The 25329-nt window shown below is 35.8% G+C and overlaps 1 protein-coding gene across 13 annotated transcripts in view; it reads left to right on the plus strand.

Annotated features, from left to right (window-relative positions):
* Positions 1-25329, plus strand: part of RPS6KA3 (ribosomal protein S6 kinase A3) — a 108793-nt gene that overhangs the window by 73710 nt on the left and 9754 nt on the right. For 11 of the 13 annotated variants that reach the window (XM_072815958.1, XM_072815950.1, XM_072815954.1 and 8 more), the window contains 12 exons: positions 644-681; positions 883-1025; positions 1201-1271; positions 9263-9351; positions 9990-10054; positions 10130-10232; positions 12153-12277; positions 14907-15032; positions 17793-17882; positions 19837-19995; positions 21540-21701; positions 24847-24923. In XM_072815958.1, the coding sequence (XP_072672059.1) occupies positions 644-681; positions 883-1025; positions 1201-1271; positions 9263-9351; positions 9990-10054; positions 10130-10232; positions 12153-12277; positions 14907-15032; positions 17793-17882; positions 19837-19995; positions 21540-21701; positions 24847-24923 (1248 nt within the window). The remainder of the gene's footprint in view (positions 1-643; positions 682-882; positions 1026-1200; positions 1272-9262; positions 9352-9989; positions 10055-10129; positions 10233-12152; positions 12278-14906; positions 15033-17792; positions 17883-19836; positions 19996-21539; positions 21702-24846; positions 24924-25329) is intronic. The other 2 variants (XM_072815960.1, XM_072815949.1) reach the window with 1 other exon arrangement.

The raw sequence follows: 25329 nt of genomic DNA on the forward strand, positions 1-25329 counted from the left end.
TCTCTCTCTCTCTCATGAATAAATAAAATCTTTAAAAAAAAAAAAAAAAGGACTGGATAAGGTGCACCTGGGTGGCTCAATCAGTTAGGTGTCCGACTTTTGATTTCAGCTCAGGTCATAATCTCAGAGTTGTGAGATCAAGCCCCAAGATCCAGCATTGAACCTGGTTAAGATTCTCTCTTCCTCTCCCCCTCCCCTACTCTAAAAAAAAGAGGAATGGATAGAAAAGCTAGGAAAGAGTGACTGAATCAGATGCCTAGAAAATGACAGCTTTAATTCAGTTGACTTAAATATGTGGACCCTCTGTCTATTGTGCAAGCACTAAGGATTTCGGTTAGGCCACTTCTGCAGAAAGGTATTAGAGCAACTAGAAATCAGAGTATGGGTTTTGGCTCTTTTCCTAATAGTTTTCAAGTGCTCTTATACACCTTTATAAGGCTTTTTGCCTTTGTGTGTCCAAAAATTTTCTCCTTTTTTATATTTGCCTTATTCACAATACAAAAAAATATTTTATTTTATTTATTATTTAAAAAAATATTTTAGAATAAATGTAGTGATCTGACACTTAACACAGCAGTTTCAGGTCTAGGGTCTATAAATATCTACTGGTTTGAAAAGATTTTCTGACTTTATTTTCTTTCAGCATACTTCTTGATGAAGAAGGTCACATCAAATTAACAGGTAAAAAAATCCTCATTTTATTAAAATATTCTATATAATTTCTTTTAAGGCTGATTATGGTACAAATATTGACTAGCACATTGTCTTAAAAACTTGGATTAGAATTTTTAATAATAAATGTAAATATTGGAATTCGAAATTTAAACTTTAAGTTTGGAAATTATTGTGGGATATTTATGAATTTGATATTTATTTTGGCAGATTTTGGCCTAAGTAAAGAGTCTATTGACCATGAAAAGAAGGCATATTCTTTCTGTGGAACTGTGGAATACATGGCTCCAGAAGTAGTTAATCGTCGAGGTCATACTCAGAGTGCAGACTGGTGGTCTTTTGGTGTGTTAATGGTAAGGATTGAGGTGTTTTTTGAGTTCAGTAATATGGTAAAACTATAAATCACTTGTTTTTTTATTCAGCAATTTTACAAGATTTGATTTTAATTAAGATGATGCTTTTTTACTTTCTAGCCTTGAGATTTTATGCTTATTGACTAATACCTCTGATGATATTGCCTTTTTGTAGTTTGAAATGCTCACTGGTACACTACCTTTCCAAGGAAAAGATCGAAAAGAAACAATGACTATGATTCTTAAGTAAGTACTCCCTAATAGATATGTTTTAATGAGATTTAAAAATACTTCAAAGTAAAATAGATTTTATTCATCGATATTATGACATTAATATTGATGTGTTTCAAATATGAACAAGACTCATAGATTTAGAATACTCATGTTACTTTTCTTTTTTTGCCACACACATGTTGGAGCCTTTGGCCTTTATTCATGCCCCCCACCAAGTACCGCCAGAGACAAGGCTCCTGCCCCAAGCAGAAACACTGGGGGTCCAGGGCTCTGGGTTATATCCTCCAAAGGAATACTCATATAATCCTCATGTTAATGCTAACATATTGAAAGATTTACCTTTGAGATTTGGAATATAACAAGGACATCCATTATTCTACCTCCATTCACATTATCCTGGAGATACTAGCAAGTACAGTAAGACCAATAAAAGAAGTAAGGTTTAAGGTTTAAAAAGAAGAAATAAAGTTGTCATTATGTATGTAACATGATTGTGTCCATAGAAAATCCAAATCTTCATATACATTCTTGGAATTAATAAGAGTTGAGCTAAATTGTTAGATAAAAAATCAGTAAATAGGGATCCCTGGGTGGCGCAGCGGTTTGGCGCCTGCCTTTGGCCCAGGGCGCGATCCTGGAGACCTGGGATCGAATCCCACATCGGGCTCCTGGTGCATGGAGCCTGCTTCTCCCTCTGCCTGTGTCTCTGCCTCTCTCTCTCTCTCTCTGTGACTATCATTAAAAAAAAATCAGTAAATAAAATCTATTTCACATCTATATACTAGCAACAGAAAATGGAATTTTTAAAAAAGTATTTACAATAGTATTAGAAAATCTCAAATAACTAGGGATAAACCTAGCAAAAGTTATGTAAGAACTCTATGCAGAAAACTTAGGAAACTTTATTTAAAGAAAAATTTAAAAGACCAAAATAACTGGAAGGTTGTACCATATTCACATTGTGACAGCCGTAGTGTTGTAAAGATGTGGGTTTGTATAGATCAGCAGCATTTTCCAACAGAAATGTAATGTGAGCCACGTACATAATTTTAAATTTTTTAGTAGCAACATTGAAAAAGTAAAAAAATTAATATTAATTGTAATATATTTTATTTAACCCAGTATATCCAAGATATTTTCATTTCAACATGTAATCAATATTAGAAAATGATTAATGAAATATGATTCATTTTTTCATATTAGGACAATATGTCATTGAAAGAAGTATAGAAAATAGATTTGTGCATTAAAATAGCCAGGTAACAGACCTATACATATATAGACATTTTATTTATGACCATTGGAAATTGCAGAACACTAGGGAAGAAACAGCCTTTTTAAATAAATCATGCTAGAAAAATTGGTATTCATATAGGAAAAAGATAAAACAATCCCTACCTCACACCACACACAAAATCATTTCCAAGTATATTAAAAATATACATATATTTTAGTATATGTGCTGCCAAAGTGAGCACACATATGTATTTTCTTATATATGTAAAAAGGCAAAAAAGATTCTAGAAGAGCATAAAAGTGATGATCTTTGGGTTGGAAAAATAGTCTTCGGATACAGAAAGCACTAGCTGTAAAAGACTAATAAAGTATTATTACATTAAAACTGATAACTTCTTATCAAAAGATTCCATTTGAGAGAATAGAAGACAACATTTGAGACACATCCAACAAAGGGCTTATATCTAGAATATATCAAGAACTCCAATCAATCAGTAAGAAAAAAGCCCAATAGGAATGTGGGTAGGAGACGTAAGGACTTCACAAAAGAAGATATTCAATGGCCATTAAATAGCTGCTCACCCTCATTAATCAGAAAATGCAAATTATAACCACAGAGAGTTACAACTGCATACCCACCAGAATAGCTAACAGTAAAAAAACTGGCAATATAAAGTGCTAACAGGATGTGGAGCAGTAGCAACTTTTAACCACTTTGGAAAGCAGTTTTTTGACCATGTTCCAAAGCCAAATAATATATATACCCTCATCCAATAATCCTATTCCTAGGCATGCACTCAATTTACATGGATCAATTTACTTGCACATTAAGAAACTAGAACAGAGATGTTCATAGCAGCATTATTTGTAATAACCAGAAAGTGGAAAATGGATCACTGGCAGTAGAGTGGATTCATAAATTATGCTATAGTTAGTCATAGAATGAGATACAGCAGAGATACTATGTAAATACTTTAAGCTTTGCAAGCCACATACAGTGTCTGTCACGTATTCTTATTGTTTATTGTTTCCAACATTTTAAAAATGTAAAAACCTGGGTGCTTCAGTGGCTCAGTCAGTGAAACCTCTGACTCTTGATTTCAGCTCAGGTCATGATCTCAGGGTCACAGGACAGAGCCCCTTGTTGCACTCTGCCCTCAGTGCAGAGTCGCCTTGTCCCAATCCCTTTATTCTTCCCTGCCACTCACACATACTCTCTCTCTCAAATAAATAAATACAATCCTTTAAAAAAATGTAATAACTGAGACAGCTGGGTGGCTCAGTCTGTTAAGCCTCTGCTTTTGGCTCAGGTCATGATCCCAGAGTCCTAGGATCGAGCCCCATGTCAGCCTCCCTGCTCAGCAGTAACCTGCTTCTCCCTCTCCCCGTCCCCCACTCGTGCTCTTGCTCTCTCTTAAATACATAAACAAAATCTTTTTTTTAAAAATGGAAAAATCATTCTTAGCTCTCAAGCTATACAAAAACATCTGAGGCCTTTGGTTCAGGGGTACAGTGTGCCATACAGCAAAGAAAATGAACAAACCACAGTTATGTGCAGCAACTTGGGTAAATCACATTAAGAATGTTGAGCAAAGACAGTTCAGACACAAAAGAATAAATAACTATATGATTCTATTTACAAAGTTTTAAAGCAGACAAACTGAAACATAATTTTTAAGGTCCATATTTAAATGGCAGCAGCCAAGGCAAAGTAAGAAAAGTGGTTACATTGAATGAGGGGTTCTGGCAATGTTATATTTCTTGGCCACAGGACTGTTCACTTTGTGGTAAATCAGTGAACTGTATACTTTGGTGTTGGGGCTGTGCCAAGTTTGTTTGCACTTTATGTTATTCTCCCCAATAAAAACAGCAAAAAATATTTGCTCGATAAATGAATGTTCCCTGAACCTTCTTTACTTCATCTATTCAGGCCCCTTCCTTTCAGTGAATAAACATAGTCTAGTGTTAACAGACTAACTCTTTCTTTGACCTGGCCTTGTTTTCAAGTTTGTGTACCATCTTCCTGCATCCTTTGAGCACAAAGCCTCTTTAAGGAGTAGTCTGTGCTTTCTGTTACCATTTCTTGGCTCCTTTTATTCCACAACCTGTTGATTGTTCATTACCACCACTCAACTGAAACTCCTTTTCTTATGGTCACCAGTGATCTGGTTGCTTAAACCAGTGGCAGATTGTTAGGTGACTCTCTGCACCGTTTGTGGACACGATTCATTCCACAGAAGGTTGAGGTCTTGCTACATATACTTAGGATGCAGTGTGAACAAGACTGACAGGATCTTCTGTGGTCTCACAGAGCTTGCATTCTATTAGAGGAGACAAAAAATTAATATTTGAACACATGAAGATAATAATTCCGGATAGTAATAGGAACAATAGGCATAATAAACCAGATTATTTTTGAAATGTGAGGGAAAGGGCAGAAGCAGGAGCCATTTAGATGAGACAGGTAAGAAAAGTGTCTCTGGGAGTATTTGATGCTATTGCCACCTTCTCCCCATTTAGATCTTTCTCCTCACATCTGCTTCTCCTCCCTCCCTAACAGTTTCTCTTTTGGTCTCGTGCTTGACCATTCCTTCTCTGCCTGCTTTTCTCTGTCTCTGCCTGCTTTTCTCTGTTTAATTATGAAAACTTTCTAATGTAATTCACAAAAATAGGATTAATACAGTGAACACATATATCTGTCATGCAGATTCAACAGTCCCCAAGATTTGCCACATTTGCTTCATCTGTTTCTTTTTTCTTTCTCTTTCTTCATTGAAATATTTTAAACATTCCAGACATGCTATTTCTCACCTACTGCAGTTTGCATCACTGTAAAGTATGGATGTTTTCTTACATAACCATACCTAACAAGACACTGCTAAGTATCCACTAATACCAATTCTTGACCAGATTTTTCAGATTCTCTCCGGAACTGTGTCTTTACAGTCCCAAATCACATCTGAACATTTCATTTCTCAAGCTTCTGTTCTTCCAGAACACTCTACCCTGTGTTACCTACCATTTACTTGTAGAAGAAACCAAGACAGTTTTATAGAATTCCACTTTCAGAATATATCTTGTCAAAAGACGACCTCTTGGTATATGAAATAAAAACCATAAAGCCAATCCTATCGCTTACTACAGTAAGAAAGAGAGATCCTGATCTAATAGTGTCTAAGCAGCACAGACCAGTGTTCTTACATAGGGTTTTGGGCGAAGGGTAGAGTTCAAGAATTGGCAGATTTTCAGGGCCATAAGTGGGTTGACATCATCTCTAAGAGTGGTTACTTTGGTGGGACTGTTGTTGATCACTTGGCACTCAGGTGTGGTTGTTGGAGTCAGCCCATTTTTGTCTGGCTGATTTTCACAGATGAAGAGCAGTTACTGATTGGTTGGTTTGGAAAAAACAAAAACTATGTTCACCTAGGCAAGTTGTTTTTGATCAATTGAATGAATTTAAAGCCAGTTCTTGTGGCTCTCTTGTTAACATGGTGACATAACAATTAGCCTTCTAGGAGTGTTGAAATTGTTTTATTCTCCTTATAATATTGTTGAACTTGTTCCTTTGTTGAATTTCTGGTTATTTTTTGGCAAGATTATTTCATAGCTCATGCTGCACACATGAGCCATTGCATCAAATCAGAAGGCTTAGAACACCTGGTTGCCCCACTTTAAGTGACCAGTTCCTATAGTTACATCTGATCCCTCTGTTGCAAAGTTCCTTGGCAGATTTTCAACTAGTGGTTTCAACCATTGGTAACCATTAATTGAAACAATTATTTTATTAGGGATTCAAAAATAGTGATTTTCTATTACTTTTATTCCTTCTTCATTTATTAGCTGATATTTTCCAAAACAATGAACTTTCTCTCATCAACGAGGGCTCTTTAGTTACCTTGAAATAAGGCTCAAACAAGAAAAGCAGAATAAATGTTTGATTCTTTCCTTAATTATTTCCAATTGCCAGAGCCCTGGTTACCTCCAGTGGGGATGGTGTTGAAAGAGTTGGTTTTTATGTTAGTTTTGACTACAACAAACCCATGGGATTTGATAATCAGTGTGATTCAGCATTTACAAACAATTGCATTCATTATTTTTAATGCTCAAATTGTTCTTTTTCTGACCACTGTTTTAATGTTCTTGTTCCCCAGGGTTTCATCTCTGATATGCTTTTCTTCTCTTCTGTGCTCATTTCGATCTTCCCTATAACTACTCTCAGCATTTTAATTATTCTCAAATTACTCTTTCTTACCTTAACCAGACATCAGACCTGTATTCGCATTTACTCACTTGCTTGGCTCTCCAAAAACATGATATGTATGACTTAACATCTTTAAACTAGATTTATCTGTTTGCTGTTCTTTTTTTCTTCTTGTGCTTTCAATTAGCCTCATTTCTAAGTACCCCATTTCCCAAGCCAGAAACCTGAAAATCACTTTTGATTTCTTCCCTTCTCTTGCACATGCAGGTATTGGTCAAATTTGCTTTCAGAAATATTTCAGTGTCCCAGGCGTTTCTTTGCATTGTACTGCTTACAGTTCTCAGATCATGGTGGTCTCTTACTTACACTATTGAGTCAAGCTCCAAAGTAGAATGCTTACAACCTACCACCACTTCCCACTCCAGATCAGTCTATACTGCCCTTGGAGTTACCTTGTTGAAAATAAATTTGGTCATGTTATTCCACTGTTTAAAGACCTCTGGTATATCCTTATTACCTAATTTGGCAGTATTTTCCCAGATTTGTTGAACAGAATGCTCCCCCTACAAGATGTGAATAGGTCTTCTCTGAAAAAGAGGTACTGGGAGCAAATGTTTAGAAAAATACTGATTTCTTTACTTTAGATTTTTCAGCCTTTTATATGCATGTACTTTATTCTGTGTTTCCAACAAGGGGTATAATAGATAGCATTCCACAAATTCATTGGATCATGAAGTATTTTGTTGTTGCTGCTGAGTATCTAGAGAAATCAAGGTTATTTAGTAAGATGTTGGGGGAACACTGGCCAAGTGAATAAATTCTCAACCTTTAAATTGCATTTAAGGAGATCCCTGGAAGGCTCAGTGGTTTGGCACCTGCCTTCGGCCCAGGGCATGGTCCTGGAGGCCTGGGATCGAGTACCGCTTTGGGTTCCCTGCGTGGAGCCTGCTTCTCCCTCTGCCTGTGTCTCTGCGTGTCACCCTCTCTCTCACTTTCTCTCTCTCTCTCATAAATAAATAAAATCTTTTAAAAAATAAATAAATAAATTGCATTTAAGGCCTTTCACAATCTCTCGTGTTAAATTAGATATCCCCTGATATTCCCTTAGCAGTCTTTCCATACGTCCTTCTGAATATGCCTCTTCACGTACTAGGTTTATCCTTGGGTTATCCATCTCCGTCTTCCCCCACTGACTTGATGGGGTGCTATCTTTATCTGTATCCTCAACACTAAGGAATATCTGGCACATAGTAGCTCAGTAACAACTCACTGAATAATAAATGGATGTATTTCTCAAATAGACCTTTCTCTGCTAGCCATTTCCCCAGCTCTTTAATTATTTTCATACTTAGAGGATCATTAGTTTCCTTAATTTATAAATTAGAAAAAAAATAAAATTATATATTAGAGCTGAAACTGACCTTCAAGCTCATTCAAGCTGGTGGGTTTCAGACTGTACCTTAGACTCTTAGATGTTCCACAGACCTCTTTCCCACCAGCTCTTCTTCCCTGTAGGGCTATTAAAGGGAATGGGAGGAAAAAATAGGCATATGATGCACATGTTCTTTTAGCAGTTGTAAATAGTGGATTTCTTAAATTCCTTTTGAAAAAGGGTTCCAAGGCTACATTTTGGGAGCCATTGATCTAATAGTCCCCTTGCTTATAAAGAAGTGGTAACAGACCCAAGAGAATTGTCTTTTCCCAAGGTCACAAAGTTCTTAGTAACAGTGCCAGAACTAAGACTCAGATGATCTTACTGTCACAGCAGTGCTTTTTGCAAAATTTATAAAAATGGAAAAGTTTGTTAGAATATTATGGACTGAAATTCTATTAAGTGTTCACACAAAAACCTATATACAAATGTACAGAGCATCTTTATTTGTAGAATCCAAAACTGGACACAATCCTGATGCCCTTTAATAGGTAAATATATAAACTGTGATACATCCATGCCATGGAATGCTACTCAACAACTAAAAGGAATGATTTATTGATACATGCAACCACTTGGATGAATCTCAAAGGAATTTATGCTGAGTGAAAAAAGGTTACATACTTTATAATTATATTTACATAACATTCTTAAAATGACAAAATTGTAGAAATGTAGAATAGATTTGTGATTGCCAGAGGTTAAGAATTGGAGAGGGAAGGAGACAGGTGTAGTTATAAAGGGACAACATGAGATATGCTGGTAGTAATGAACTATTGAGTATCTTTACTGTGGTGGTGGATACAGGAACCTATACATGAGGTAAAATGGCATAGAACTTACACATTGAGTGAACTTACACAATGGGTGCAGTTAAAACTGGAGACATCTGAGTGAGATCAGTGGATTGTATCAATGTCAGTATTCTGGTTGTTATAGTATACTATAGTTTGGTAAAATGTTACCTTTGGGGAAAACTGGGTAAAAGGTATACAGGATCTATTTGTATTATTTCTTACCGCTTAGTATAAATCCACAATTATCTTAAAGTAAAAAAGATTAATTTTAAAAATTAAAAATAAAATACAAATACCTCCAAAAAATAAAATGTTACTATGTGGATTTATTCTTTAGAGCCAAACTTGGGATGCCTCAGTTTTTGAGTCCTGAAGCCCAGAGTCTCTTACGAATGCTTTTCAAACGAAATCCTGCAAACAGATTAGGTAAAATTTGTAATTAATTTTTTTTGTTTTTTTTTTTTTTGGTTTATTGGTCTTTGGGGTTTTGGGGTGGGGGGTGGATATTTGTTTTGTTGTGGAATTATGATATATTAGGACAAATGTTAAAAGCAAAGGCTTGGGGATCCCTGGGTGGCGCAGCGGTTTGGCGCCTGCCTTTGGCCCAGGGCGCGATCCTGGAGACCCGGGATCGAATCCCACGTCAGGCTCCCGGTGCATGGAGCCTGCTTCTCCCTCTGCCTGTGTCTCTGCCTCTCTCTCTCTCTGTGTGACTATCATAAATAAATAAAAAATTTTTTAAAAAAGAAAACAAAATTAAAAAAAAAAAAAAAAAGGCTTGACGCCTGGGTGGCTCAGCGGTTGAGCACCTGCCTTTGGCCCAGGGTGTGATCCTGGGGTCCCAGGATCAAGTCCCAAATCAGTCTCCTCACAGGGAGCCTGCTTCTCCCTCTGCCTCTGCCTCTGTCTCTGTCTCTGCCTCTGTCTCTGCCTCTCTCTCTCTCTCTCTCTCTCATGAATAAATAAATAAAATCTTTCAAAAAAGCGAAGGCTAAATAAAGTATATATTCGTCCCTGAAGTAAAATTACCATTTAATCAAAAAATTTAAACCATTTTTTGATAGGTGCAGGACCAGATGGAGTTGAGGAAATTAAAAGACATTCATTTTTCTCAACAATAGACTGGAATGTGAGTATACATGAAGATTTGCTTGAATTTTTTTTATAATTAATACATGTCTAAGTCTCTTTTTTTTTCCTCCAGAAACTGTACAGAAGAGAAATTCATCCACCTTTTAAACCTGCAACTGGCAGGCCTGAAGATACGTTCTATTTTGATCCTGAGTTTACTGCAAAAACTCCCAAAGGTAAGGAGAAAATGTGAAAACCTAAATATAACAGTGTGTGTGCGTGTGTATGTGTGTGTATAATACTCATGTCTCCCCTTCATACCATATCCTTCCTGCAGTAACTAGATAATTAGTAAATCCTTTACAGCATTTTATAGCAGTCAAGTTCCTTGTTAAATCTTTTAGCAAATTAGGTTATGCCTTAAACTTTGATACTATTTATGTGAAAAAAAAATCTTTGGTTGTGTGTTTATTTACCTGTAGCTATTTTTACATGAAATAATCTTTTAGTATAGATAGTACTCTTTAAAACTCTAATATTAGTTAGTATTTTGGAAGTACTTTTTTAGTTCAATTCCAAAACATAACTTAAACTTTATATGAGGTGTGACCATCTCAAAATGATTTATATCCTGTGTCATGCTTTATTCTAAAATTACATAAACATTGACTGTTATAGAGAAATTATCTTTGAAATGGTAATCTGTATTTCATTAAATTAGTGTATGCATGCATGTAATGGTGTGCTCTGCACTCTAATACCCTGTTGTTTAAGTGTACTAGACCCCAGGTTTATCACTGACAAACAAATAAATAAAAAGTATATTTGTATATATTTTCTATACAGTACATCACTTAAACCTCATTGTAAAGCTTTCGAGACAATATCCTCATAATTTGTGTTAATAAGCATTGATGGATGTTTATTTTTATTAGACAGTCTTAGAAATTAGGATTAATACATGAACAAAATTTCATCAAATATATGAATAGTGATATGCATAGAATTGGTGATATATGGTAATGTTTTACTTTACTTTCTCATTACAATTTGGCCTGATAGAGGAAAAATTTCAGAAAAGAGCAGTTCTATATTGTATTCTTCCCAGATTGGTTCTCTTAACAGTGGTCTTCAGTATAATACTGTTACATTGAATTAAAATGCACTAAACAGTATTTATTGCTGAGAATATCAAGCTGATGTTAAAAAAGAACTTTGTATGGAGTTGATATTTAAATATATTTGCCTGTTTGGTTTTTGCTTTCCCTTAGCCTTTATAGCATGATTATAAATATTAGTATGCTTAATTGTGTGTTTATATTTATGAATTATACATTTGTTATGCATGCTTTTATTGTTTTTATAGTGAATATTATATTTTAAAAGCATTTTTCTGTTTTTGTTACTGCTAGTAGATTCCACATAAACAATTTGAGTAACAATATATGTCATGTCATAAAACATATTTTAAGGACTGCATACCATGATTGTCTTAGAAATTATTTTCGTTCCTTATATATATATAAATATAGTAAATTTTAACATGTAGTTTAGATTTCCAGATTCTGATATTGTATATTGAGGCCATCAGACTAAATTCCTTTCTCCTAAATTATCTGTGGATGAACCCTGTATCTCCCTCTCACCAGGATCCATAGCATTTTTAGGTTATCATTTAAGGTTGCACCATCTAATATGGTAGCCAATAGTCACATGGGGTTATTTCAATTTAAATTAATTAAAATTTAAAATTTTGTTTCTCAGTCACACTAACCACATTTCAAAAGGTTAGGAACTGCATATGGCTACTGGCTACCATATTGAACAACACGATAAAGAAAATTTCTATCACTACAGGAAATTCCATGAGACCATGCTAATTTAGAATAACATTAGCCTAGTAATTTTCATCGATTTATTATATTCTTCAATGAATTAGCTATTTTCTGGGCTCAGAGGAACTTGGATGTTAGAGTTGTGATGCCAATAAGCCATCAGGACAGAGCTGATTGAGTGTTACTGAGTTATCCTGGAAGCCCTGAATGCCTAAAAAGTGGAATTCCAGAATAAGAGAAAGGTCATACTGTCAACAGTTCTTCTTCCCTTAACTTACCATTCAGAGTATAACCTTCTTAGTAATGTATTATTCTTTTCAGATTCACCTGGCATTCCACCTAGTGCTAATGCACATCAGCTTTTTCGGGGGTTTAGTTTTGTTGCTATCACCTCAGATGATGAAAGCCAAGCTATGCAGACAGTTGGTGTGCATTCAATCGTGCAGGTGAGTGAATGTCTAAGTAATTTAAAATTTGAAATGTTGTAAGATATGATTCACTATGTGAATAATTAGATTAGATTTGATCTGATGATTTTAAGTGAGCAGCTTAAAATACATTTTATATCATTGACTTACTCTTAGAAATTCCTTTCATATGCCTTTAAAAAGATAGGGTACCTAAGTGGCTCAGTTGGTTAAGTGGCCAACTCTTGATTTCTGCTCAAGTCATGATCTCAGTGTCATGAGATCAGGCCCAAGGCCAGCCCCACTACTTGGTGGGAAGTCAGCTTAACATTCTCCCTCTGCCCCAGTGTGTGCACGTGCTCATGCTCAATACCTCTCTCTCTCTCTCTCCCTCTTTCTCTCTCTCATAAATCAATCAATCCATCTATGTATCTATCTTTTTTTTAAAGATTTTATTTATTTATTCATGATAGAGAGAGAGAGAGAGAGGCAGAGACACAGGCAGAGGGAGAAGCAGGCTCCACGCAGGGAACTCGACGCGGGACTCGATCCCAGGACTCCAGGATCGCGCCCTGGGCCAAAGGCAGGCACTAAACTGCTGAGCTACCCAGGGATCCCCCTATCTATCTATCTTAAGGGAAAAAAGATTGCATGCACCAGAGTCCTGGATACTGATCTAACTTGAAAGGGGAATTCTAAGAGAGTTGAGATGCATATCACCATCTTGTCTCTACACTCTCCTATGCCTCAAAATGTTTATCAGGCCTAATTTGTTTCATCTTCTGCCTCTGTCAGGTCAGCCTTGATGAACTAAGATCTCCTGGTTCCCTGATGGCTTGGAACAGGGCTCAGCAGATTTGTTCTGTAAGGGCCGGTTAATAAATATTTGAGGCTTTGTAGGCTATATGATCTCTGTTACAACTACTCAACTCTGACAGTGTAGCATAAAAGCAGCCATGGACTGTAGCTAAATGAATGAGTGTGGCAGTGTGCCAATAAAACTTTATTTATAAAAACTAGTATTAAAACAAATTTGGTCCATAGGCTATACAGTTCGCCAATTTCTGCTATAGAAATACATAAGAAATAAAAGTGAACTTCAGCCTTATATTTTCCAAGTTTTGTGTCCTTGTTCTTTTGGAGTCCCCGTTGCTATTTAATAGAAATGGTTATAGATACTACCTTAGGATGTCCCCCACCCCATTATCCCATCTGTGTATCAGAGTTGGAGAATGAGGTAAAAGCCGCAGAAGCAGGTTTCCAGATGTCTGTATGCCTGTAACACGAGACTGAACTAGTAAATGTTATTAGAGGAACACAAGTAGTACAAACCATTAGATGTATTTCTTCCCATCCTAGTATCATGGAAAGATAAATTTAATTCATCTTCTGAATTATAGAAGGAACTAGATATATCTTTTGAAGCACTGATTGTTTTTAGGGCACTAATTAGTGCTTGGATTTGCTTAATGATGAATTTGCTTGAAGATGAAGTTGCTTTTGCTCTCAAGTTTTCTTCGCAAGTTAGTCATCTTGCTTTCCACTTTCTAGAAAACCAATTTAAACACTAGTTTTTAAATAAATTTCATGGTTAAAGTAGTTTGTTCCTTTTACTATAGCAAGCATGTGATGTATGGCAGGTTTTTAAGTTATAACTTCTGTACCTAACATAGAAATCACAAACATATATTCTACAGAATTCAAATTCTAACCGATACACAGTTTGTAGACATTGGTAGGCAGGAGGCGGGTCTCCTTTCAGTATCGCCAAGGACAGCACAACTTCCCTCAGCCTGCTTATGAAACTACTAATTTACTAGGCATCGTCCTACCATATGTTATCAGTCCTTAACCTATTAATAGCTTCTCTAGCAGAAATGTATTGAAGCTTTGACTTGAGAGTGGAAAATGGAGGGCATGGCTACTGATAATCCACAATGACGATAATAGGTGTCACCTTCAAATATGTTATTTTTATTTAATCCTCACCATTACCCTCTAAGAAAACATAGTTTAGGGTTGCGCAGTCTGCAAGAGGAGCATCTGAGACAAGAATCCCAATGTTCTAATTCTGAATCCTCCTAAATATTTTCTTCTATACCAGAGACTTTAAACTTCTCCCTATTTGCAAAAGTACTTTAAAAGACCTAGCATCAGTTGGGGAGTGCAATAGGGCTCAGTCACAGGCAACCCCTTACCAAGTAACTCTGCATTTTCGGTTTTACATATTCAAATTTTTTAGCATAAGCTTTTTCTTAAAAGCCTATTTCTTGCTGTACATTTTATGGCAAACATTCTAAAATACACAGTTGTGGGGATGCATGGGTGGCTCAGTCGGTTGAGCATCTACCTTTGGCTCAAGGCATGACCCTGGAGTCCTGGGATCGAGCCATACGTCGATCAGGGAGCAGGGAGCCTGCTTTTCCCTCTGCCTTTCTTTCTTTCTCTCTCTCTTTCTGTGTCTCCCTTGAATAAATATAAACTATTTAAAATAAATAAAATACACAGTTGTGGAAAAATAAATGCTGTAAAGATTCATTTTTAATTTTTGCTTATATTCCTTTATATTGTTAATATCAGCAATGCATAATGAGTAACATATTCCTCTATTATGAATTATACCATTGTCATTACAAAACTCTTTGTCAATTTATAATTGTGTTTGTAGCAGTTGCACAGAAACAGCATTCAGTTTACTGATGGATATGAAGTAAAAGAAGATATTGGAGTTGGCTCCTACTCTGTTTGCAAGAGATGCATACATAAAGCTACAAACATGGAGTTTGCAGTGAAGGTAAATATTTTTAGATTTAAAATTCAACTCTGGGGTGCCTGGGTGGCTCTGTTGGTTGAGCATCTGACTCTTAGCTCAGGTCTTGAACTCAGGGTCATGAGTTCAAGCCCCATGCTGGGCTCTATAGTACCTAAGGTCCTCTATGCCCAGCATGGAACCTACGTTTTAAAAATTAAGAATAAATTAAAAAATAAAATACAGCTCTACCAGTTGTTATTCACACATGTCAGTACAAGTTAAAATTAAATTTTTCTTTGGCAAATGTGCCTTTCATTTTTTTAAAAAGGTAAATTTAAATATCTGCCTATAGCAACCTTCAGGAATCTCAATTTGGAACCATGGATTCACCTGTAAACTAAAGGCAGGTAGCGTACCTTTGGTTTGCTCAAGGCAGTAGTACATCTGACTTGATTTTTAATAGCATCTTCTTACTCTAAAAAGTAATATGGGGGCATTTTGTGGTCTTGAGTGTCAGGGACTTCCTCAAGATTGTATGCCAAATTTTATGTGTTTACATTTTTCTGGCAAAAATGTTCATATTACCAAAAAAAAAATGTTCATATTGTCCTTCACATATAAAAGGATCTGTGAACTGATAAAAGGAAAAGACCACTGTTACAAAATTTATTATCATTAGCTGTTTTAATTTCATTGTTTCATTCATTGTTTTAATTTCATTCAAGACAATAAGAATTTTTGAAGCCAAATCATATGGCTCTATGATAAAGTTTGAATTACAGACCTGTAGCTATAAGTGAAAAAATACTACATTCAAGTCTCTGCCTTTTCACTTCTTGGGATGGTAGTCACTGCTCTCCCAATACAAGCAATTTAAGTAATGTCTAAGGCTCTTAATTTATTTTGGACCTTAGAACTGGTCTGTAAGTGTGGGTAGCTCATGTTTACTTACATGAAGAGAAGCATTAATTGTTTTTACTTCTGTATATCCATCTGTCTTTCTAGATCTAATATGATTTCACTGTGCAAAAATAAAAATAAATGTGTTTTATATATGCATAGCAAATATCTATGAAAGACACACACATACACAAAAAAATTGTTATTACTATTCTAAACTTGGATGTAATTGCTTTAAAAATCGTCAGTGTCCAGCTTTCTGTCAGATATAAGGATAAACCATAGAAATGCATGTTAATTTGCTCTTCTCCTACTCATTGCTCTTAGTGAAATCTGGGGTACATAGGAATTTTCAGATTGCTTACGAGAAAGGAGAGAAGGTGAGTAATGCACATGATGGGCAGTTTAAGGATGTGTCTTGCCTCCATAAACACATCAGAAAAAGAGCAGAAATACCCTGAGGTCCCCTTTGAATTACAGAAACCAGGAACAGTATACCAAAACCTCAAGAATATCTTCAAGCTATTTGTGGATTCTTGTGACTTAAATTAGATTCATAAAATCAATCCTAACACAGCTTCATTCTGCTGAAATTACCACAAATCTAAGATCTACAAACACAAGTATGTGATATAAGCTCTGCTCAGATTAGCAGATCAAAGAAAATGTTGCTAGGAATAACACCTCCCAGTGTGTTCTGGTTTTCAAAAGACTAGTCCCAGATCATCTCCCTTGAATTAGGATGTCTATTCCATATACCTTTCCTCTTAATCATCTATTTGCCTAATTCCACACTGTCATTTGCATTTGATTACAGTGTACACCTATGTTTGTATTCCCTGTTCTCCACATACAGAACTGTTTTACAACTAAATCCATTTCAGATAACAGATTTGATTCATACTTTGAGTTGCAAGCTTTTTCCTAGATTGCTGGAGCATTTGAGTATTTGTTGTGTACATTAATTACTAAGCTCTTTTAAAATTGAAAATATAAAGGTCACAAAATTTGTTTGAGACTACCCTCTGGACAAAAGAAAGCTGAACTTGTCCTTTTAAAAATATAATATCACTTTAACAGATTAAAACATTAAGAGATGTATTTTTAAGAAGCAGCTGACCTAAAAGGGTTGAAAAGCTACATTAGTATTTTATTTTATTTTATTTTATTTTTAAAGATTTATTTATTTATTTATGAGAGAGAGAGTGAGAGAGAGAGAGAGGCAGAGACACAGGCAGAGGGAGAAGCAGGCTCCATGCCGGGAGCCCGACGCGGGACTCGATCCTGGAACTCCAGGATCACGCCCTGGGCCAAAGGCAGTCCCCAAACCGCTGAGCCACCCAGGGATCCCCTACATTAGAATTTTAAAGGGCTTTATCATAATAATTAAACTTAACTCTAGCCAAGTAAAACTCTTGGTGTGGTTTCTCTGCTTAGCTTTCTGCCTAGCTTCAAAAATAAGCTTGTTCTACTTAACTGTTAATTAATTTTTTATAAGTAGCTTACAACTAATGGGTTATTCCATTGAAGCATTTTATTAAAGGAAATAAAGTTAATTCAATAAACAGATGCTAGTGGCAGTATTATAGATACATCTTGTTCTTAATTATATGTATTGATAAGGGTTAAAAGTTGACTGAGCTTCCAAGGTTTTAAGACATTCGGGGATGGAAGAAAAATACCTTTTCTTGGGGCTTTTGAGTGTTTAGTAAGTCCTAAACTTAGACTGGCTTTCAAATTTTGATTAAACAGTCTGGCCAGGTACTAGAATAAAACTGGTTGGTAAATGGCTCATATGTCCAGTATTTATGTAAGATAATACCTAAGGTCTGTAGCTGTGCATACTTAAGGTTCGTGACCTTAATAGTTCATGAGATTTTATGATAAATATTTGCCTTTTAGATTATTGATAAAAGCAAAAGAGATCCAACAGAAGAAATTGAAATTCTTCTTCGTTATGGACAGCATCCAAACATCATTACTCTAAAGGATGTAAGTAGTAGATTCTTGAACTCCAGTAATTTGAGTCACTTGTCCAGCTCACATTTGGAATGTTTTCAAATATCATGTGATAGACCAAGAACTTGATAATACTAAGTTTTAAAAAAATTGACTAAGGACAACATGTATAGCATAATTTAAGTTCTAAAGAAAAACATGTTTAATTTTTGTACTTTGCTTTAAGAAGAAAAGCATTGCTGACATTATTGCTTTTAATATCTATATTTATTGGAACATTTGGGTAGTGATTAGTATTAGGAATTGACTAGTCTCATGCTCCATGTTCTCCCCAGACTGTCTTCCATAGTACTGCCAGAGAGAGCAAACACTTGGATATAACCACGTTACTCCCCTGCCTACAGTTCATACCCTGCTTCACCTCCAGTCTGCCTTCCTCTGTCTGCAGTGGTTTTCACACTTCCTCTCATACCCCATGCTCGAACCATGCTGCATGTACATGCAACCATGTACATACACATCTTTAAACTTTCCTCCTTTTCTCATGCTGCTCTTTGAATTTATGGTTTCCTCAATCAACAATACCACTTCCCTTCTTTGCCTGGCCAACTACCGTACATCTAGAACTTTGCTAAAACATTACTCGCTCCAGGAAGCCTGTCCTGCCCATCACCACACCCCAGACAAGTGAGGTATCTTTTCCTTGCTACCTGTGGTTTTTATCATAACAGAGCTGTTGGCAAAGGGTATGAACTCCCCAGACAGTATTAAATCTTCTCTTGCTGATGGTGCTCACATAGGCTCAAAGGCTGTATCAGAGTTGTAGACCTGATATGTCATGTGGCCAACTAAGCCAGAGGACTTCTAAGATACTTTGCCTTTCACCTCTGAGATTTTGTGAATTCCAAAGGTTAATCTCCCTTCTTACTAACCCAAACTCCCAGTTTCCTCAGATTAATTTATCACTGCATTGTTAGGAGAATGTTAGCTTGGTTCCATTAAATGTGAAGCTGTGTAACTTAAGTGACTCTTTGATATAACCTCCAAGAATCCAACTAAGTAAATCAAAAAGGAGGTGTAGAAAATACTTTCTCTCATCCTTGCCTTAGAAATTCCGTAAGCTGTCACTGTTTTTACATCTTTCCTCCTTCCTTCATTTCAAATTTTAAAGTCTCTAAAATTCTCCCTACTTTTATTACAGCATCTCCAACATTTTTTTAAACTCTTGTTTCTATGTCTGTTTCTACTAGAATAAAACATTGAGGATGGGTATCTTGTTTTCTCCATTTTAGGGGCCCCAGTACATGGTACCTCTTATGGAGCTAAATAAAAGTGTTCAGTAACCCTGTGGTGAGGGAGAATAAAAGGAACTGAAGTTTAATAAAGGGGTTATTTCAGTTTGGGATTGCCTGGAGTACAATTCCGAAATTAAAATGAGCTTTTTATTTCTACGTTAGGAGTAAACTGGTATACTTCTGTGGAGTTAGGTGGAATTTCTTTTCACTGCTTAATCTTCCTACTTAATTCTTGCCACAACTTGTCTTTGAGTATAATCAAAACCAGAATAATTCATTGTACTGTGTATGTAAATACAAAAGTTCTGCAATTGTAGAAGTTCCAGGAAAATACAGGCGTGTGTCTTTATTCTAGTCTCTGCTGTCATCAGTAGATAGAAAGATCAAGAGAAACAAACCCTGAGAGCAAAAGTTCAGTGCTTCTTCATATACACTGCCCATAGTTACTTTGATTGCCATGACTTACGTTTCACAGAAGGAAATTACAGTTTATTTTTCTGACATTCAATCTAATCAATTCCTATTTTAATATTCTTGTATTTACATAATTGTTTATGAATTTTATGCCTTCTATTGACTGTGATCAGTAAAATTTTCCTTGACTATAAAATGAATTTTAATTTCTCTTGAATATGCTAAACTTTGTTCTGAGCTTCAAATAATTTTTTACATTTTGATCTTGAATTTTACAGGTATATGACGATGGAAAATACGTGTATGTAGTGACAGAACTTATGAAAGGGGGTGAATTGCTGGATAAAATTCTTAGACAGAAATTTTTCTCTGAAAGAGAGGCCAGTGCTGTCCTGTTTACTATAACCAAAACTGTTGAATATCTTCATGCACAAGGGGTAAGTCTTTCCAACATTTTATATATATGTGTACACACACACACACACACACACACACACACACACATACACATACACCTTAACCTTTTTATTAACCTTTTCTTTCTTAATGTTTGGAATAAAATTATAAAGGTAGAAATTACTTTATGCATTGATGGAAAATAACTATGATTAGCTTAATTATTCTGCTGTTCTTCCTCTAAATAAACTTCTCCCACCGAACTTGAAGGGATACTTTGAAATCCTAACTTGTTTATATTAAATTCTTAGGCTTCCTAAGAAAAAGCAAGTGAGGTCTTCTGACCTAGAAGACCTATCACTGTTTTTGCTAGGCCACTCTGTACTCTTGAGAACTGGGTCTGTTGCAAGTTTAGAAGCAGAACCAAAGAATCATGGGTTATATTCAGTTATAAAAGGAAATTAAGGGCTTATTTCTTAAGGAGTTTATTTTCAATACATTATTCTCATTCTGTTTGTGTTTGCTCCTAGACGCTAACAAGTGGAATGTGTTAATTTCATCCTACAGCTTCTTGACTTCTAGCTGGTCAAGATTTGCCTAGTAACTAGCTCAAAATTCATGTGACTCTGTATTCTCTGAAGAATTGATGACTTTGCAGTCATCTGAGTCTTCTCTGTTCTTTTCCCATTGCATCAGCAGTAATTAGTTGTCTGGAGAAATAATGTTCTCAATGTTAGGAACTAAAACTGAGGAGATTGATTAGAATCTAGACTCAGAATTCAGTAGTAGAAAAGACATAAATCTGATAAGGAATATCAGTAGGCTTATATGCAAGAGAAGTATTTTTTTTTTCAAGAGAAGTATTCAAGTAAGTAAGTAAAGGGGGAAAATAATACAGAATTCTAAAGGAGTTAATATCTTTTTGTATGTGTGACATTGTCACTTAGATCAAATAGACAATACTAAAAGTCTGGACTTTTTTTTCCTTTTTACTCCTAAACCTCATGCCTGTTCCATGAGCCTGTTGGTGCAAGTTTGTTGTATACCTCATCATACAAACTGTTTCCTGTACTTAGAATGACCATCCCTCACTGTTCTGGCTTGTTCATTCTATTCCTCAGGTCTTGGATCAGATGTTACCTCCTCTAGAGACCCATCTCTAATCTGTTTATTCTCTGCCTCCCCCACTACTATGTAAGCTCATAGCATGGAAAGGCAAAGATCTTATGTGTCTTGTTCACGATAGTTCCTTATATAATACCCTGGCACATGATAGGCATTCAATATTTGTTGAATGATTGAGTAACCTAGAGACAGATACTATTGCTATTTGCATTTTACCATAACCTACTTAATCAATTGGACAAAGAGGAGGGAAGTACATGCTACTTTTTTCTTCCTCCTTTCCTTGCCCCAATTCTGTATTAGAGAGTTATATTTACATTATCAGCATTTTATAATAAGATAATTTAAAGGTCAGCACTCATCATCTTGTTGAGTACGTTGCTTGTCAGTTTGTGAATAAAGAGTTTTCCATAATGGAAATGTATTGTTAATGTACCTCTTTAATTTGTATTTCAACTAGGTGGTTCACAGAGACTTGAAACCTAGCAACATTCTTTATGTGGATGAATCTGGCAATCCAGAATCTATTCGGATTTGTGATTTTGGCTTTGCCAAACAGCTAAGAGCAGAAAATGGTCTTCTCATGACTCCTTGTTATACTGCAAATTTTGTTGCACCAGAGGTAACTGTGAAATTATTTGCTTCCAGTATTTCAGTATATTTAAAAACTCATTTGGGGGCACCTGGGTGGATCAGTAGTTGAGCGTCTGCCTTTGGCTCAGGTCATGATCCTGGGATCCTGGGATTGAGTCCTGCATCAGGCTTTCCACAGAGAGCCTGTTTCTCCCTCTACCTATGTCTCTGCCTCTCTCTGTGTGTCTCTAATGAAGGAAGGAAGGAAGGAAGGAAGGAAGGAAGGAAGGAAGGAAGGAAGGAAGGAAGGAAGGAAGGAATATTTTTAAAGCCTCATTTGCTGTGTTTAATATAGCATAGTTAATAGTTGTTTAATTGAAGACTTACTGAACAAATAATTAAAATAAATGTCAGCTCTTTTTCTTCTGATGGCAATTTATCCTGTCCTCAGCCCCCTACTGCTTAGTCCACTATAATCCTTTCCTTGCTCTGCCTTCTGTCTTCCTACATAATCACACATCTGTAGAGGTCTACTATCACTAACACTTTTGTACTTGTGAGCGCATGGAATTAAACGGAAACTAGCTTATTCTCATTCTTTCCTAATCCTTCTAATTTCCTGGTTTAGTCACCATCTTCCTGTATTTCTGAGGCTAATGCATCATGGTCTCTTCTTGTATTTAGCTTCGTAACTAGGTATCATCTGTTATCCCCTAAAATCAATTCAAGGTTCTTCTGTTCACAGAACTACCATCTTAGCCCCTGCTTCCTTCACCATATCCCAAATGACTACTAGAGCCTAGCTGCACCCTGCTACCTCTCTGGTTCTTGTGATCATTCTGTAGAAGAGCTCTACAGTGAGTTACTGAAGGCTTCTTCAAGCACTGCTTTGATTGAGTTGCTTCTTTTCCCCATTGTAGCAAATCTAAAATCCACTGCTTTATCCTCAAGATTTCTTCTTTTTATAATCACTGTTTAAAAAATATAACTATGAAATATGTAATAAAAAATAAGTTACCCCTAATATAGGGCTTATGTGCCAGTAACATATGTTAGCTGATTTTATCCTCACAAATACAGTTTACATATAATAATTTCTTCTCATCATAACAATGTGAAGCAAAACTTTCATTCAAATTTTACAGGAAACCAGGTGCACAGTAAGAGGTTATGTAATTTGAGGTCAGATTTGAGATTCGATCCCAGGCAATATGGCTGCAAAGTATATGCTTTTACCATTAGATATTTCACCAAAAAGTGATAATAGTTGGTAATGTTAGGACACTTGGATTATAGAGCTGGATTTCCTCCTCTATTTTCTAAACTTTTTGTAATTTTATTACTTTTGAAATATAAAGACTACTTGCACCTGTTCTCCTGGTGGCACCAGAACTAATGAGGGACAGACTTTTTGCTTGTTTGTCCACATATCCACAGCTTCTAACACATACTAGTGTCCAAGCATGGTCACTTCATCTAGCCATCTTGTTTTTCTTCTTGAGTGTTTCATGCTTCAGATGAGCAATCTGCTTCTGGAAATCACTATATAGCTGTTTTGCCTTTGCATGTTGAAATGAAAGTTTTTGCTTCAAAACAGTTTTTTGCTTCAAAGCCTCTAAATTCATCTTCTTAAGGAAATCTTCCATGATTAAATTCTCCTTAGACTTGACTTTTTAACTCTGTCTCAATTTACCACTTAATCACCCAAGTTAAAACTTGGAAGTCTTTCTGAAATCCTCCTTCTCCATTATTTCTCTACATCTGGTCAGTCACCAAACCTTTCCACTCTGATTTCTGACTATTCTAGATCTCTTTTCCCTTTCCTTATACATCCCATCTCAACGGACTCCTTCCTATTTTATTTTTACATCTTTTTCTCTCCATGTCGTGCCTTAGTGTGGTTCCTCGGAGCCTTTCACTTAGTTTTCTACAAATTGCCTCCTATCAGATGGCCTTGTTTCCAGTCTGTCTTTTTGCCAGCATTTCCTCTATTCCTTGAGTTTCTCTTTTGGTATACACATCTACTTATTTTTATTTCCCTGTTTAATGCTTCAATGACAACAGATTGCCTACAGGAAAATATTTTAATTCCTTAACAAGATATTTATAAAAGTCCTTCTTAGTTCTCTCTGGTGTCCCTACCTAGACACTTGGTCACACTGAATCCTTGCCTGTCCTTAAGCATGCTCTGCTCTCCTTGACTCTGCCCTTTAAGTGTCATCTGCTCTCCTCTACCTCCTCCCTTTACCTCCCAAATTCTTATAGTCCCAGTACAAGAAGGCTGTAGCTTCCTTCTCTCTCCATATTAAGAATGAATTGTTTTGGGGCTCCTGGGTGGCTCAGTCATTTAAGCATGCAACTCGACTTCAGCTCAGGTCATGGTCTCAAGGTTGTGGTATCAAGTCTCTTGTGGGGCCCCATGCTCAGCAGGGAGTCTGCTCAAGATTCTCTTTCTCCCTTTGCCCCTCCCCCCACTCACTGTCATGCGCTCTATCTCTAAAATAAATAAATAAATCTTAGAAACAAAAAAGAATGGTTTCCTCATCTTTCTACCCATAACACCTTAGGCATAATTTTGTTATAATACTTAACATGTTAAAAAAAAATACTTAACATGTTGAATTATTAACTATATATATATTTTTATTTCCCCTGCCATATTTTAATTTTCTTAAGGAAGCAAGAGTGTTTTGAATTTATCACTGTTCAAGCCTGATAATAGTTGTTGATTACTAAATGCTCAAGTGAATCATATTTTATATATGTAAAAGTATAGTTTTGCACTGTATCATTTGTACTTTTATATGTTCCTAAAAGTTCTATTTTATATAACCATTTCTGCAGCCTCATACAAAATGAATATAAATTCATTTAAATAAGAAACTTGGAAGCAGAGAACAAAAAAGAAACTTCCCTTTAGTTTTATAGTCCTCTATATGCCATGATGGCACTCAATAAATGCTAATTCAAATACCAAAACTAAATTTATATGTGTATATATATATATGTGTAATATATATATAATTACTTATAGAATATTCTAGAACAGGATTAATATATTGCCTTTTTGTTAATCATGTTCTGTTGAGGTTTTTCTTAACTACATTGATAGAAGATATAGTATAGTTCGGCCTATTCTAATCTCTAAATTCAAATCTCGGTGGTATGTTAATACTAATTTTTACTTTTTCTAGGTTTTAAAGCGACAAGGCTATGATGCTGCTTGTGATATATGGAGTCTTGGTGTCCTCCTCTATACAATGCTTACTGGGTGAGTGAACCATATTTTGTAAGCATTTATTCATCAATATATTGTTCAAATTATCTAGTTTTATTTTTTTAATCTCTGTGTTATAGTATCTTCTTTTCATGTTATCTAATAATACAGTCCTGTGGGTGTGTGTCTCTTTATATATACTACATTTAACTATATCATTACTGGGGATCCCTGGGTGGCTCAGCGGTTTAGTGCCTGCCTTTGGCCCAGGGCGTGATCCTGGAGTTCCAGGATCGAGTCCCACGTCAGGCTCCCCGCATGGAGCCTGCTTCTCCCTCTGCCTGTGTCTCTGCCTCTCTCTCTGTCTCTGTCTCTCTCTCTCTGTGTCTCTCATGAATAAATAAATAAATCTTTAAAAAAATAAGTATATCATTACTGATTTTCTATAATGTACCATTTA

The sequence above is a fragment of the Canis lupus genome, chromosome X, assembly GCF_048164855.1.
Source record: "Canis lupus baileyi chromosome X, mCanLup2.hap1, whole genome shotgun sequence".
In the NCBI taxonomy this organism is placed as follows: Eukaryota; Metazoa; Chordata; class Mammalia; order Carnivora; family Canidae; genus Canis; species Canis lupus.